The sequence below is a fragment of the Oculina patagonica genome, chromosome 9 (assembly GCF_052425735.1).
Source record: "Oculina patagonica isolate OP01 chromosome 9, crgOcupat, whole genome shotgun sequence".
Taxonomy (NCBI): Eukaryota; Metazoa; Cnidaria; class Anthozoa; order Scleractinia; family Oculinidae; genus Oculina; species Oculina patagonica.
In genome coordinates this window covers 4,610,590-4,627,151 of record NC_135766.1, presented here as the reverse complement: position 1 = coordinate 4,627,151, position 16,562 = coordinate 4,610,590, and the positions used below count along the sequence as shown (strand labels likewise).

Sequence of the window (16,562 nt, the reverse complement as noted above, 5' to 3'; positions counted from 1 at the left end):
TAAAGCACGTAAGCCCCTTTGCAGAGGTTCGATTTAGTGCTTCTTTTAGGAGATAAAGTATTTTTAAGTTGTTTCCGAATGAACGTTTTTCTTAACTGTCACAAGAAGGCACATTTCTTTCGCATTTTTTTTTTTAATTGCCCCCGCAGGGTTTTGGCCCAGAGGCCAAAACCTGAGGAGGCACCCTAGGAGTCCCCGGGTGTATACATACAAGGACAAAGAATGTTTGTTGAAAAAGTAAGAAATGTGTTTGTAATGGGCGAAGCGTTCTCGATTTGACAAAACTAGGCGCGCACAGTCGTCTCGGGTAATATTTTAGCAAGCGCGCACGGTGGTGTTGGGTACTTGCAACCATGAGGTCGCGTTTCGTCACCTTCGAGCTTCGCCATCTTCTAGCAGCATTTCGTTTTCCGGTTTTGGTTTACGCGTGTTCACAGATTTGTTCGAGCGGTTTCTCTGCTTTAAGTGATATTTGAAGCAGTTGTTAGTAATACGTCGAAAGATTTCGAGCAATTGGTTTCGTGTTCTTGGCTACGTGTGTTCCAAGAGCTGGTTCGAGCGTCAACGTTTGCTTTCGGGGTTTGTATCGTATACATCTTACAACAGTAATAAACAAAAATGTAATACAAGGTAATTCGTTTCGCTAACAAACTGTCAGATTATTTGATCCAAAGAGTGGGTTGAATAAGGATCAAAAATTGTTTTCTCGAATCTTTAAACTGTGCCATATATATTTGTTACTCGCGGAATTTTTAGGCTTTTTGGCCTGGAAGTTATTGTTAGTATTAAAGTTAATTTTGAATGTTATAAGCCCGGGAATAAGCTTGCGTGTTGTCACCACGAATAATGTGTTATGTGTTATTTCCGCTAGGTTAACATTTCCGCGTGCTAGGTAATATATTCGACTTGAACTTGTGAATTAATATTTTTAGGACCCAACGGTGTCACACAACAAGAAATTCCGCAGCAAACAATGTCATGACGTACATGGCACAGTAAAAAAGAAGCCCAATTGTGTAGTCCATCGGCATCAATAAAGGCGACAAAAAGACTCCACTAATCCTAGATTATTGCAGTAAAACAAATTATAAAAAGGCGGGGGCAGCTTTATAGTGAGAACTATTACTAGTTTTAGACGTCATAATAGTTTAGAAGTGATATCCAAATTATTTTCATTGACAGAAAATAGAAATTTATGGTAAAATATACTTTACTGATTCTACAATTCTATGACCGCCATATTTGTGTCCCATAGAGAGACACAAACATGCTGGCGGCTGCATACTTAGTTTTTGTAACACCGACGAAAACAGCAGTTTTACCCATAAACTGAAAGTAAATTTCACGCCAATCCTGGATTAACCTAATTGTTCTTTAAACAAGCTTTTTTTAAGCTAATAAAAGTGATTGAATATATACATTAAAAAATGTTGCACCTTCACAATTAGCACCATTGTTTATGAATCCATAATTGCACTGGCAGTTGTACGATCCAACATTGTTATTGCACGCGGAGTTAGCAACGACATTACATGGGTCGACCGGTGCAGCACACTCGTCGACATCTGTAAGACAGAATGAGATACGATTGTTATTTCTACGACACGGCGTGTCATATAGCTCGCGTCGCAGACAGTAAAAACCCGACGCTACATCGAGGATTGGAACGCAGGCTACCTTCAGCACAGTATTAAATGGTTTCTTAATAAATTGTAGCCTCCATCTCCCCATCTTGCATTTTTGTGCAAGAGATGGGGGCCTTTAGCATAGAAGTAGAGAAAAAAGACCAAAGTTGGTTTCTACAAGCGCTATTTTGCAATGTTAATAGTTTGCGCTCTGCAATCAGAGTCGAAATGACCTTACGTTGACAGCTATGTTACATGTATTGACTTTCCGACATGCAATCGTATCTTTGCAGTTTGAGCGAATTGAAATTTTAGTCCAAGGCAGCAAAATTATTTCAGTAAGTTGCTACATGTATTTCAAATACTTCACTCTCCGAATGGAGTACTCGTTACGAAAAGCGACGATGCCCTACCAAATATCAAATAAAGCGATCCCCTTAAAAAGGTTATTCCGATGAAGTTTATACTTATTGGGTGCCTTCTAATACAGATATTACTGTGTGATTAAAGTGTCTGGTCTACTTAAACAGTCTCACCAGTACAGTTGAGCCCATCGCCAGTATATCCTGATTTGCATGTACAGTTGTATGAGCCATGAGTATTAACACAATCCGTATTAGCAGGACAATTGTGTGTCACTGTAGTGCATTCGTCAATATCTGAAAAAAAAAGAAACATTTAGGTCATGTTCTGTCGAGACCAACGGTTTTAACCATTTAAAACAGTTACTGTAGCATAAAGCGAGTTCTCCCTTGAAGCTTCGTTAAATCGAGGTTTCACTGTAAAAGTGGCACTATGAGAGTTAAGTGTCTTGCCTTAGAACTATACTCAGTAGTCCCGGCTCTGGCTCGAACCCAGAATGCTCGTTCTCGGGAGGAAAGCGCGCTAACTACTATGTCAAGGCACCACTCACATGCATTTAGATCAAAGACAGACAGTAGTCTCCAAATTGAACGTTTTCCAATTACAAAACATTTTTTCCTTTGAAGGGTAAACGTTTTCCAATTAATTTATACAAAACATTTTTCCTTTGAAGGGTAAAAAAGACCATCTAAATATCAGAACTATCACAATAATCTTACCTTCCGTACAATCCTGACCCGTGAATCCAGCAGCGCACACGCATCGATAGCCTCTGTCGGTAAATCCCGCCTGGCAGATCGCATTGTTCTGACATGGCATCTCGCCACAGGCGTTCTTAACCAAAAAAAGACAATGATGAACTTTAACTAGTAAAACTTGTAAACTTTAAAATGGCATTTTTAGGGCTTCTTAAGGATTAAAAATTCATAAGAAATTAATGGAGCAAGAAAAGAAAAATCTGAGACACCGTTTTTTAGACTAGTATATGTAGATCAAATTCCACATAAAAATCAAGGCTCTCACGTAAACGTGTTCTCATAATTTTGCAAACAAAATGCTGACAATGCTTATTATGGTCTATATGATCAAAACAAAATCCAAAATTACAATCTTTATTCAATAAGCTTCCAGAAAATATATACTTTATTGGGGTAACCACTGATGGTTTGCACACAAATTCACTTGGAACGAAAACGCCAATTTTCCTTCCGTGGTACCTTAAGGCCTTATTCGCTTTTATGCTTGTAATCAACACTCACCTCAGATCCACGATAAATATAATTTTGCCATGGCTTGAGATCATCAGGGTGTTCATTGTGAGTAGAGTTATTCAGTTCACATTTAGTGACTGTAGGAGATCCGCTGAAAACCTCCATGTTATAACTGACACAGTTGGGTTCCATGAAGCATAATGCTCCGCAGAATTCTTTGGAAACAGACTCAACGGTTCGTATCAAGTGGTTAATCAGTCGTTTGCCATGGAAAGAGAGGGCGGATCTGAACTCCAGTTGACGGCATGGGTCTGCGAAAGAACCAAAATGAAAATTAGCGTTTCAGTTTTATTTTCCTGACTGCATGCAGTGGCTGCCCCTGTTATTAAAGAGGGACTTGGAGAAGACACTGACTGGTTCTCTTAGAAGAGGAACCCTTAGCGTCTTGGTGGTTACAACTGTTTTGCTTATGAACTGCTTTTCCTCCAATACACGAATTTAAACTTTTACAAACGGCGTCCCCGTTAATTAAAACCGAATGTGCCCTTTCATGGATGTGTCTTCTTAGGGGTGTCTCCTCATAGGTGAGGAACCTCTCTCAATACGGAATTTGTCCCCTCGTTAGTAATGTTTTCTCACTAGAAGTGCGTTCTCATGGGTGCTGTTTACTTACAAGATGTGCCCTATCATGGATGATGCCTTCTTATGAGAGGTGCCACATAGTTGATGTTGGTGTGCCCTTAGAAGGTGTCCTTTTCATGGGTGATGTCTTCTCACGAGATGTGCCCTAACATGACTGGTGTTACTTTCTCATGGTCACGAAATTTGTCCTTTACTGGAGTTGTTTTATTACCGGCCTGGAAATTTCATTTTGTGAGATGTTTCCTTTTTGCGTAAGGAAGACCTAACAGGATATGTGCTTTTTTATATGAGGAGGGGGTCCCTTGCGGGTGGTGTCCCTAACTAGAAATGTCTTAAAGAAGAGTTTTGCTGAGAAAACTAAAAGTTACCTCAAAAGGTTATCTCGTTTTACTATGTAAGAGTTTGTATGAATCTTAAATTTGATTAAAATTAGGAAAATCACTTTTCCTTTTAAAAAGTGAAATGTTTTAAAAACATCAGCTTTTTTTTTTTGGTCTTTTATTGCTTCTGAAAGGCTCCTGGGGACCGTCTTGGGTGATTTTCTTTTCAACGGTCGATTGCGAACTACAAGAAATCCGTGACGTACGCGTAATGCAAACGTACGTCACGGGTTCCAACTATTGAAAAAACTCGCTCACCCCTCCGAAGAGATAAAAACACCGAAAAGTTCTTTTGAAAGGTGGTTTGTGTCATTTCAAGTTAAAGAGTTTTAAATAAAGTGAATAACTCTTTGAAGGATAAGTGAAATATTTTCGATCCAATTCAGTTTTTATACAGTTCGCAAATAGCTTAGTACGCTTAGTTTCTACGCACTCAGGGCTAGTAACCTGAGAGGATTACGTAAGGCATCGGTCATTATTTTCACTGAGAAATCTCATATAAAACTTAGCTTCCAAACACATCACGTTATCCAAATTTTGTCTTTGGAGCAAATAAAGTTCGTGTCACTTGCTGCAGGTTACATTATTTCACTTGAAATGTTTCGGAATTGAATCTAAAAAGTCATGTTTATATTTTGAGTTCTAATATTATTTATGGAACGGAAAATCCAAACATCTGTCGTCCCAGGTAAAATAAATACATTAATTATTTCTACGGTGCAGTACCTCAACGTTTAATTCAACTTCCACGGGAAATGGGAAAAAAAATAGACACTTTGATTTTATATACTGATGAAAGTTAACAAAAAAAGAAAACAATAGAGAAACCTGACGTCTATCCCGTGTTTTGACAGTTTTTAGCGATGCTTTAGTCAAATTAGACCCCTAAGTACTTACTTTGCGTCTTAAACAAACTACGCATTTTCACTAAATTCAATTTGAAATGATGTAAACCACCTTTAAAAGAACTTCCACTCTATTGATAAATGTTCAGTATCAATAATTAATTAGAAGCACGAACGAAGAAAATATGGAGGTTTCTTTCTTTAAACCAAAAAACAAAACGTCTACGTTGAAGTAAATGAGTTGCACGAAATTAAAATAGCGAAACGAAGGGGGTGAAAATTAAAGTAATGTTCATTAAAACACACGACAATGCATGTTTTAAAACATTGATGTCTCAGGTTAATTAATTAGTCAAATTATGAAAACAAAATGTAGATTAGGCAGAAATTGCGACCATTCTGTCTTCTTTCGATTCCAGTTGCTTTAGATAAAAAAAAAATACATAGCCGGTAGATACAAAACCAATGTAAAATCACTAAATCAAGTGAAGAATGTTTTAAAGATGTTGGAAATGTTATAAATTAAAACCCAAAAAACTGGCTGTTCTAATTTTAGAGAGCAGGTTTTCTTTAATATTAATGAGATGTCTAAGATCTTACGTTTTCCAAGTTTCTCAGCTATGTTCGAGGGCATATAAATCACGTATTCGCTGGATATTTGGTGAAATATTTGGGTTTTCAGTCTAAATTTTGTTTCAGCCATAATCTGCTTTTTTATTGAATCTGGTTTGTAAACGTACAAGAAATTTAATGTTGCCCTCGGGTAGTCATCAGCGAATCAACGTCCCAAATTTTAGCTTTATATTAAATATAAACGTCTCTAAGAAAAGATTTCTTAGAGATTCGTCAGGGTCAATGCAGTGGCATAAATAAGGTTCGATGGAAAACTCTAACGTTAGTCCATATCATTAAGGAACTTTTCGTGTCAAATTTTTATCAATATTAACACCCCATGATCTCTAGTCCTTCGCGTGAGCAAAGTTGTGTTTATAATTGGTGCAAAATGTTTAATACTCTTTTACCGTTTTCCTCCTACAAGTGCCAAGCTGAAAATGATTTCACTAGCATTTCTGTACATGTTAAATGTTTGCTCTGAAAATTTGGTATTAAACGCAGACAATGTCATATGTAGTTCATTGATGCGCTCTTTAAAGCTTTAAGCTTTTCGACTTGACAACTCATTAATATGTTAAGGATAGATTAGACCATTAAATAACATGCAAATGAAAAAGCAAAGAGAACCGAACCACATACACCCGTACTCACCTTCTTCGCACATAACACCCGCCGTCATAGAAGACAACAGGAAGATAACGAGGGCTAAAGAAGAATCCATGTTACAAATAATTTCCTTGAAATGACTTGTTGACGCCGAATTTACTGAAAATGTAAAATTACCAGTATATCATTGGTAAGCACTAGTTTGCGCAGACAGCTGTGCTGAATGATGGAAACATCAGATCAGGTTGAAATACCATCGAGGAGACATCTGAAGTTGACGAGCAGACGAGCTATTTTTATACGCCGTGCACTTTATTTTTAGCCAATAAAGTTTTTGTTTTGCCATGCATGCGACGTCTTGCAGAGACCTCCTGTCTGGGGCACGTAGGGCAATTAAGACGACAAGACCAAAATGAACCTGTAAAGCTAGCCGTGAAGCTATCGAGACGTTTATGGTGGCAGAGGGGGGCAAATGGTGTTATGTTAACTTGATCGAAGAGAAGGTATTTCATGCCATGTGCAGATATAACGAGGCTTATCTTTTGCCAGTGAGTAACAAGCACATATATCTTTTGATGTTGGTAATTTCGTGGTGTATCAAGACATTTTCTCCTGGCTGATGATTATCTTATTCTCATCACCTATATGCTTTAAAATGTGTTGATTTTGTTAGGAGAAATTAGGCGTCGAACATTCTAGAAATTAATTTCAATTGACTAAAAGGCAGTATTAAATGAATTGAACCTAACTCAAAAACCCACCAAAGCGTTCTATAATTCCTGAAGAACGTTTTGAATTTCATATGCGAATTTTTAGTCCGCTGTTTGTAACGAACCCATTTTAACAAAGTGTCCGTTTTAAAGAACGCATTTTGATATCCTTAGCACATTTTTACATTGTCGGGGTCACACTGCGGTAGCTTTAGGGCCTGTTTATATGAAGGAGAGTTGTCCCGAGCCACCCCGGGTGAGAGCTTTTCATACGTTTCTTTATAAATAGCTGCGAACCGTTTATATGAGAAATTGCAAAGTTGACTCGGGGGGGGGGGGGGGGGGTGGGGGGCAGGGTGACCCTGGGTGGAGGGTCACTCGCTTTGAAGGGAGGGTGACTCTGGGGAGCGAGCCAACTTTTTTCCATATAAACAGTTTGGTTATTTTTGCCTCGCAGATAAATTGAAATCGAAGTTGGCGTTAAATTAGTCCAAAAAATGGTCTTGGTCGACGATTCAGCGTTCCTGATTTTAGAAAAAGCAGCCATAATAGATGTTTCAAAACAACTCTCGCCAGTCCTTTGAACCGACAGGGCCAAGTTTTGGCTCGGTCAAAAGGGACAACTTTCTCATCTAAACGCTCGGTAAAAGATGGCTCGGGGGAGAGGGTAACCCTCCTACCAGGGACAACTCTCCTCCATATAAACAGGCCCTTAAGGTGGTATTTTCACTGTCGCGTAAATATTTACGTACGTAAAACGTGCGTAAAAAAAGATACGTAGGCAAATTTCCACTGTCGCGTAAAAAGTAATAGAAAGCGTTTCTTTTTTACGTGCGTTGAACGTACGTAAATGCCCACATTCCTGAATTATCAAGTTGGTGAATAGAGTGTGTTATTGGCGGCCATATTGGAGGAGTGAAACAATAAATTGTTTCTCCTTTGGGAAAAAAATCATTAACATTTTTATGTAAATATCTTGTTGTTTGACTCTTCCAACATGGCTGCCATGAAAACACTTTGTACCACACGCTAGTTAAAGAAATGCGTGAATATGACCAAGAGGCATTTTATAAATACTTCCAAAAGAAACCAACAAGTAAAAAAAGATTTGAGGCGACCTTCCCGGATTACCGGTTCAAAGCCTACGTGACCTGACGCCAGGCGTTCTCTTACTACTGCGTTTGTGTATAATTTGGTTCTGTAATCAGTTCAATAGATTATTGCTGGAAATGTTCGGACTTTCTCGATGAGAAGCGCTTCTACATCTGAATGTTTTCCCATATAAATCGACGGCGAATTAAAATAAAATCGTTTTCCACTGGTAAGTGGTGTCATGTGACAAAATCCAAAAGTATGATTGGCTAAATCGCTGCGTAACCGCAGACAGCCGCGAAAAAAGTTGAACTCGGTTCAACTTTTTTGAAAACACTCGCGATCGCTACGTGCGTATACGTGAGTGTTACGTACGTAAATACCAAGAAAAAAACGTGGCATTGGAAATTGGACAACGTATATTCGACGCACGTAATCGCGCGCGTAAAATTTCATTTTTACGTACGTTTACAATTTTTACGTACGTTAACGTGCGTCAACAAAAATGCGACAGTGGAAATCCACCTTTAGACACAGATATAGCTTGCAAATTTTCTCAAGCACGTGTGAAAATTTCTCATGTGTATCCTTATATTTATATTGTCCGTTTGCCATCTTCGGAGACCCAGGGGCAGTTAGTGGGGGCGGGAAAAAGTCCATCACGTTAATATAGCGCCGAAATCGACAAGTGCAATGGCGTTTTACAATATTGGCTAAAATAAAAAAAATAATGCTAAAAACATGCCAACTAAAAATACCATAAATACAAAATATAAAATACGACGTCTTTTTTTTTTATTTTATTATCATTAGAAACACAAAATAATTACAACAATACAATACCTACAACACTTACACAACTAACGGGCCCTCCCTACACTAATTAAAATACAAATGTACGATATTATATCCTATTTACAAAGCTATATTCTAAGGTGTTACAGTATGATATTCTACTTACGCTGGTACTAAAAGACTTACAACATACTCTAATTACACAATAATTTACACAATTATTTTCTATATCTATATTTACGAGGAATCAACTTACAGACAGCACCTAGTCCTTGATATATAAAGCTTGATTACTTTTCAAGAAAAGCTTCCATTTAGCCTGAAACCTTTTTTAAGGCCAAGTTTTTTTGAGAGGCTATAAGCTTCTCAGTCTCGTATTTTCTCCGGACTATATCTTTAAATGGCAAAAAAGAGGGGTTTGATTATTCTTACGACATTTCCACAGATAAAGTTTACCTAAAATAATAAAGTAATTGAGCAAACTAGATTTCTCATCTAATATTCCTAATATAATGTTTTTATAATTAAGTTTTATTTGCTCTTTTGTAATTGTTAACCAAAAGTTTTCAAATCTAAGCCAAAATTCTATTGAATAAGGACATTGGTATAAAAGAAATGTTCTAATGTTTCTTGAGAGGATCGACAGAACGTACATAGGTCATTAGGGATCTTCCCGATTTTTGCTAATCTGGTATTTAAAAACAAAATGTCATTTAAGATCTTGAACTGGAAACACTGTGCAAACGTTTCTGAAGCAACTGATTTTGTTAATATAAAATACAAGAAAGACGTCGACTATTACATAATTAAACATCTAAAGAAGACTTGCATCGAATTTCAGATGAACCGTTGGCATAGCGTCTTCCCAAAGGAATGAAACAACTGATTCCGAATGCTATACTACGAACGCCAACGTTACAGTAAGAGTCAGCTTCGTGAGCAAATAGGCTCCAAAAATAATTTGTATCTTTGCATACGGCAGGGTAAAGGGAAAATGGATTTTCCAGGTTGCCCCAAAGGTAACCTGGAACCATTGTGTCTTAACTCGAGTGCCTTACTTCATCTACCAAAAACCGCTCATTCATCTACACTGTTGGACAGGACTCGTAATTTCTAGTAATCACCTAATATCGCTACAGTGTATGAAAAGCCTTCGTAAATCTCTTTCGTTCCCCGCTCAAGAGATGTCTAAGATTGAATTTTTTTCGTACTGATGACGAAGTTCTACAGAGAAGTGTAACTTAATTCAGTAACTAAATTTGCATTTGTTGTTTTTTTAATCGGGTGTCTTTTTAGTAAGGCTTCTTAGGAATAGTTTCAACAATCACGTAACGAAATATTCACCAATATCTAGCTCCGTACTGCACTGAGAAGGTCATTTGCAATGGAATTAGTCGGTGCCGCAGTAACGGGCGTTACAACCTGGTGGCGAAACCAACTTGTAGATGAAGTAGGTGTCGCAGTTCTTTACTTGAATATTTAACCATGATCCACAGCAAATTCCACCCTTGTGAAAGCAGACTTTTCTATACACTGTACCCTCAGCTACTGTAGGATGCACATCATTAAACCAGCCCGGGAAGTTTGTATCACATTTGTTCGCTAATGGACATGTGGCCGCCATTTGTGTTCCTGCGGCTCCTTGGAAACGATACCAGCCATTGAGGTTATTGTCACATTGAGGATACCATCCCGTTGGGTAGTCGTGTTTTCTTTCTGCATCGGACAGAATTTGGTAGTTTTGACAATCATCAGCTAAAAAATAAGTACGTTAATAAGTATGTAGCTTTGTGAGGTACAATATGATAACAGACATAACTTATATACGATGTTCGAATGCACCATAATAAGAAAGAAATGAGCTACATTGTAATTTGGCCGTGAAGAATTGCATTCTAGTAAACCTGATGGTTTCTTCTTATAAAAATCTCTTGCTTTTTTCTGTCAGGAGAAGCCAGCTTTTCGCTATCAGGAGAAGCCAGTCTTTTTGCTGACTAACTACATTACTATATTGTCCACAGTTTGTTTTTTAGTCTTGTAATATTTTAAACAGGGAGAAATTTTGAACGTAGAAGAAGATAAGCGAAGAATGAAATGACCATGTCACGTTTAACGTAATAGTTTAAAATAGGTATCAAAGTTACTCCCGTGTTTGGTTTAGTATGTAGTGATGTACATTGAATCATCCTTCCTATTTCATTCCTTTCTTCAATGTCATTCCAGCATTTCATTATATTTCAACCGTGATGCTCCTTTACGCCTATTTTAAATCATGCCAAGACTATTGAAAACTTAGTCTGTTGCGTTTGCAAGTATATGGCAGAAAAAGGGATAAATCCTCTTACAAGGGCAGTATCAACTTAGCAAGTAGAAAGATTCCATTTAACCCATGAAAAGATATGTAACAGGTCGTAATAGTCAAAACTAAACAAAAGAAAACAATGGAATTAGTGTCTAATAGTATCTTGAAATGTTATAACTATATCTCGGGTTTAGTAAAATCACTCTTATTTCTTCAATAGTTTTTTTAGCATTCTTTCCGCATTTTTCAATAGGGAGATTAATTATTTTTATTTTCAAATGTAAACCGGATAAGCTTTGAACTTGAACAGAGCTTGATAAGTCGGAGTAAGCTTTGTCGATTTTTGTTGGTGCTAATCACTAAAAACTGAAAATGCAATGCACTTATTTCTCTACTAATGGGAGTAATCTTTATTGAACTGTTATTGAGGATATCAATATTACCTGCATACCAATGAATGTGCAACATACCAATGCACGTTCATGCGATAATACGCTGGAGATTTGCGACGTAAGATATTTTGTCAATAGAAAGGTGGATTCTAACTTAAGTCGGGCTCTTTGAAACTAATAAAAGAGATTGAATATTTTACAATGTTGTTGAAATGTTATTGCACCTTCACAATTCGGACCATTCTTTACGAATCCATCTTTGCACTCGCAGACGTATGATCCATTGGTATTCTTGCATGCAGAGTTAGCAACGGCACTACATGGGTCGACCGGTGCAGCACACTCGTCGATATCTGAGAGATGTAATGGAATATGATTGTTATTTCTACGCCACTGCGTGCAATAAGGTATGAAATGGCTGGCAAGCTCATAGCAATCCCAGAGGGGTAAAAGGCACTATGCGTTGGGAACTGTAAGGAAGATATATCCCAAAGAATTCTGCATTCCATTGAACTTTCATGCTATTACGTCTATTCCATGTACGAAGAGTTTTTCAGTAAAATTAAATTTCAATCGGTTTACTCAAGTTATTTTGTTTTATTCGAACACAAGTGTTACCGATAATATTTAATGCAGGTCTTCAACATCATTGACGATAACCAAGATTTTGTAAAAGATGACGACGTCCTACTAAATATCCCGGGGAGGAGGTACTCCCATAAATTTTGGAAAGGGATGTGCCTCGAAGGTTCTTAAACCCTGACCCTATTTAAAGATAAAGAAAGCGAAAATGGATCCCCCTTTTAAGGCCCAAAACCGAAAAAATGACACCCTATTCAAGGGGAGGAGAAGCGTTCCGTGACGACCCAAATAACGGCCAACCGCGCACGGCAAAACGCAAATCTTTACAAAATCGCTTTACTAATACTTGAACGGTGAGTTCAGTTTTAAGATCCCTTTTTGTTTTTGGTTTAGCTGGGCGTTTATTTTAGCTGATAGAATTTAGGTACCCTATCTAAGGATCACACCGGGAACACAATGCCAAAAGGAGCAAAAATGATACCCTATTAATTTTAAGGACTGAGAACCTCAAAAACCCTACCCTATTCCGCGGCACATACCATACCGCCCCCCCCCCCCCCGGGCTAAATATTAAATAGAAATGACCGCCGCTGAAAAGGTAAAGTTTTTACTAATTGAGTGCCGTCTAATACAGTTTTTACTGTGTCAGCTTTAAGTATTCTGATCTATTTGAACAATCTCACCTGTACAGTTGAGTCCATCGCCTGTATATCCTGATTTACAGGTGCAGTTGTATGAGCCATGAATATTAACACAATCAGCATTAGCAGGGCATTTGTGAGTCGCTGCAATGCATTCGTCGATATCTGAAAAATGAAACATTTAGGCCATGTCCTATTGAGATCAATCGTTTCAACCACAAATGGGTTTTAATTGATTTGGCTTTAAGGTATACCGATAGAACTGTTGTCGGCCGAACCGTTGATAACTGTTGCGCCGAATTGTATTGGCATCAACTGTTTTTTAGTTGGTTTTTGTTGACTGAATTTTTCTCCAGTTCTACTGGACATTAAAGCCGTCCATTTTGGGTTATTTTAGTTGAAAGAATTGTTGAATATCTTTTAACCGTTTCAACGAAAAACAGAAAACCTTGCTAAAAGAATGAAATGAAATTTCACTCTCATCCCTGATTAGCTTTATTGTGCTTTAAACAACCTGAATAATGGGGGGGGGGGGGGTGGTTTGCTGGTGGTTTGAGTGTTTGTAAGAAAGAGGTAAGGCAATGTTTTATCCTGATCCTATATAGACGTTCGACCTGTTATGGGGTTATATTTACCGGTTGGCGCACTAAGTTAATAAGGTATAAATTAACTCTTAACAACAAAGGAATCATGGAGTTAACAGTCGATGCCACTTGAAGATTACAAGTGGTTGTAATAATGGCATTGCCAACTTCTAAGTAGTAGATCTTAGTACTATGACGGCTAATATTGGAAGGTTAACCCCAGCATCAAATCCGCCAGTATGCATCTATGGACCTGGATTGAGAGATGTCTTTTGAGATTGGAGTAAAGTGTCTTGCCCAAGAACGCAACACAATGCCCCCTGCCAGGGCTTGAACCCGGACCGCTGATCCGGAGTCTAGTGCACTAACCACTAGGCCAACGCGCCTCCCGTGTAGACTGATGGAGAGACAGTAGCCTCGAAATTAAATGTCTTTCAAAATAATACTTAACAAATCGACCACATTTTTTCATGGTCTACACTCTTATAGACCATAGAAATGATGTCAGAAAATGTTCAAAACTCAAGTGGAACCACGAGCCGTAGGTGAGTGGTTTCAGTGCAAAGTTTTGTACATTTTATGGCGTCATTTCTATGGTCTATAAGAGTGTAGACCATGGAAAAATGTGGTCGATTTGGTTTATACCATAACAAACTCGATCAAGTATTTATCAAAAGCGATGCCTGACCGTGAAGAAACTTTGCCGGTCAGGGACGTAAAGATTCCGGTCCGAGACGTAAAAACGACAATGATACAAAAGAAGATGAACAAGAATTCAAAGAATAGCAATTTTAATTACCTTTTCCTCTCTCGTTGAGTATGGTGCCTATTGCTTGAAGCGAGCAAGATTATTTTTCTTTTTGAATATCTTGTTAGCGCTTGTTCACTGAACATCGACAGTCCGCTGCCGGTTGGCTAGCACCGTTCTTCTCAGTTAGACCAAAAATTCAAAAGCCTGGTCAATTTTCTTTCGACAGATCACCTGAGTAGAAGTCCAATCCTGAATTCCGAAGACAAATGCGTACTTGATTCAAACAAAACATGATGAAATTCGCTTTCATTTATCGAGGATTCATGGAGACCAAACTTACACATCTTTTAGCCCGCGCGTATGCGTGGCGTGATCTGACGTCACTTTCATGGTCTATACTCTCATCGACCATAATTTTTGACCAATCAGCGCGCGAGAATTCTCTCGGCTATGGTATAAAACATTTTTGCTTTCAAGCGCGAAAAAGAATATCAAAAATATCAACTGCAATCTTACCTTCCGTACAATCCTGACCCGTCAATCCAGCAGCACACACGCATCGATATCCTTTGTCGGTAAATCCTGCCTGGCAGATCGCATTGTTCTGACACGGCATCTCGCTACAGGCGTTCTTAGCCGAAAAGAAAGCAAAGAAAGACACAATTTTCAATTAAATGTTTTTGGTAATGTTGCCAAACTTTGCTTAGTTTAATTACAATTGAAACCATATTCTTGATTTTTTTTGGTAGTCCAAGATCATTTGAGGATCATTTGTAATCCATGAAATGTTTTAATTTTGTTTGCCCTTTATTGGTCTAAACATGTCACGTGACGCAGCCAAACCTGAGATATATGCAAAAATATCCCACAGTTGTTATAATTTTTGTTTTTAATACCTTAGCATGTTCAGTTTCAGGTTTGACTGCCGAAAAAATATCCCAGCATGTTTTCATTCCAAACGTAGTTATTTTTTTATGTTTTTACTCAAAGTTTATATTTTGGCTTGTTTGTACCATTTCAGTACTTGTAAAAACAGCACAGCTTGTAAAACTTTACATATTGTACACTTAACTGGCTAATAACGTGACTATTTGCTGGTTTTTGTTACTGCTGTTTAGCCTGACACTGTATTCCATGATTCCTATTTTTTAGTTTTCTTTACAGGGAATTAAAAAAAAAAAAAATAAGTGTATGATTACGCAATGAATTTTCGTAATTTTGCTCAACATTGTGTAAATACCCGATTCCCTCTATAGCGCGCGCCTGCAGGGAATCACGGTAGTTGTATTCATCAAACCATGCGCGAGACTCAGCAACGATGCGCTTTGCTGAGCCGCGCGAATGGTTTGATGAATACAACTACCGTGATTCCCTGCAGGCGCGTGCTATAGAGGGAATCGGGTATTAGCTTTAACCCTATTTAGACCGGGGGGGGGGGGGGGCTTTTGAGGCCCGCGCTGACTTTGAACTTTTATAACTTTTTTAAGATTTAACCAAACGCTGCCAAACTTTCTGAGTTTTCCTAAAATTTATCTGGCAACAATTTGGTAGGGTTAAATGATGTGTCAGAAACTTGACATCACCATGGCAACGGCATTTTGACAGGCATGTTTTCCCAAATTCGTAATTTTGCGTGTTTCTGTTAATAAAAATCAACTTAAATGGAATTATTTTTACATTTTTACGGGTTAAAAGCACATTTTTATTCATTTTGAGTAGTTTGCAGTGATTTTGGGTGGTTTTCCGGCATTTTAGAAAAATTTTGAAATCCAAGATGGCGGATCCAAGATGGCGGCTGTTTTGACATCATGATGTAATTGTCACGTGATGTGACGTCACCATCCCACGTGAAAAAACCAAAAAAAAAAACTACACTTCTCTTAGAAGAGAATTCCTTAGCTTTCTGGTGGTTACAATACTGTTTTTGCGCGTGAAATGCTATTCTTCCAATGCACGAATTAACTTTTACAAACGGTGTCCCCTTAAAACCGAATGTGCCTTTTCGTGGGTCGTGCCCTCTTTAGCAGTGTCTCCTCATAGTTGAAGAAACTCTATCTCTTAATACGGAATTTGTACCCTCGTTAGTTATAGGAAATGTCTTAACGTAGAGTTTTGCCGAAAAACCCAAATATAACCTCAAAAAGTTCTATCCTTTTACTAAATAAGAGTTTGTATGGATCTAAAGATTGATTAAAAAATCACTTTTCCTTCCAAAAAGTGAAAACTGTTAAAAACATCAGCATTTTCTTTGTGCTTTTATTGCTTCTGAAAGGCTCCTGGAGACCGTCTTCGGTGATTTTCTTTTCAACGGTCGAACGCGTACTACGAGAAATCCGTGACGTATGCGTAATGCAAACGTACGTCACGGGTTCCAACTATTGAGAAAAATTCGCCCAAAAAGATCCCCAGGAGCCTCTCAGAAGCGA

At 38.0% G+C, this 16,562-nt stretch overlaps 1 protein-coding gene across 4 annotated transcripts in view; it reads right to left on the bottom strand.

Moving 5' to 3' along the window:
• The window catches only part of LOC144665265 (uromodulin-like), a 32,807-nt gene that overhangs the window by 3,034 nt on the left and 13,211 nt on the right, over positions 1 to 16,562 (bottom strand). The window contains exons 1-5 of one of the 4 annotated variants that reach the window (XM_078526479.1): positions 6,333 to 6,586; positions 3,248 to 3,510; positions 2,708 to 2,822; positions 2,162 to 2,284; positions 1,437 to 1,565 (exon numbers count right to left, since the gene is read on the bottom strand). In XM_078526479.1, coding sequence (XP_078382605.1) covers positions 1,437 to 1,565; positions 2,162 to 2,284; positions 2,708 to 2,822; positions 3,248 to 3,510; positions 6,333 to 6,402 — 700 coding nt within the window. In that variant the 5' untranslated portion in view covers positions 6,403 to 6,586. Of the gene's footprint in view, positions 1 to 1,436; positions 1,566 to 2,161; positions 2,285 to 2,707; positions 2,823 to 3,247; positions 3,511 to 6,332; positions 6,587 to 11,802; positions 11,932 to 12,843; positions 12,967 to 14,652; positions 14,768 to 16,562 lie in introns of those variants that run through there. The other 3 variants (XM_078526478.1, XM_078526480.1, XM_078526482.1) reach the window with 3 other exon arrangements.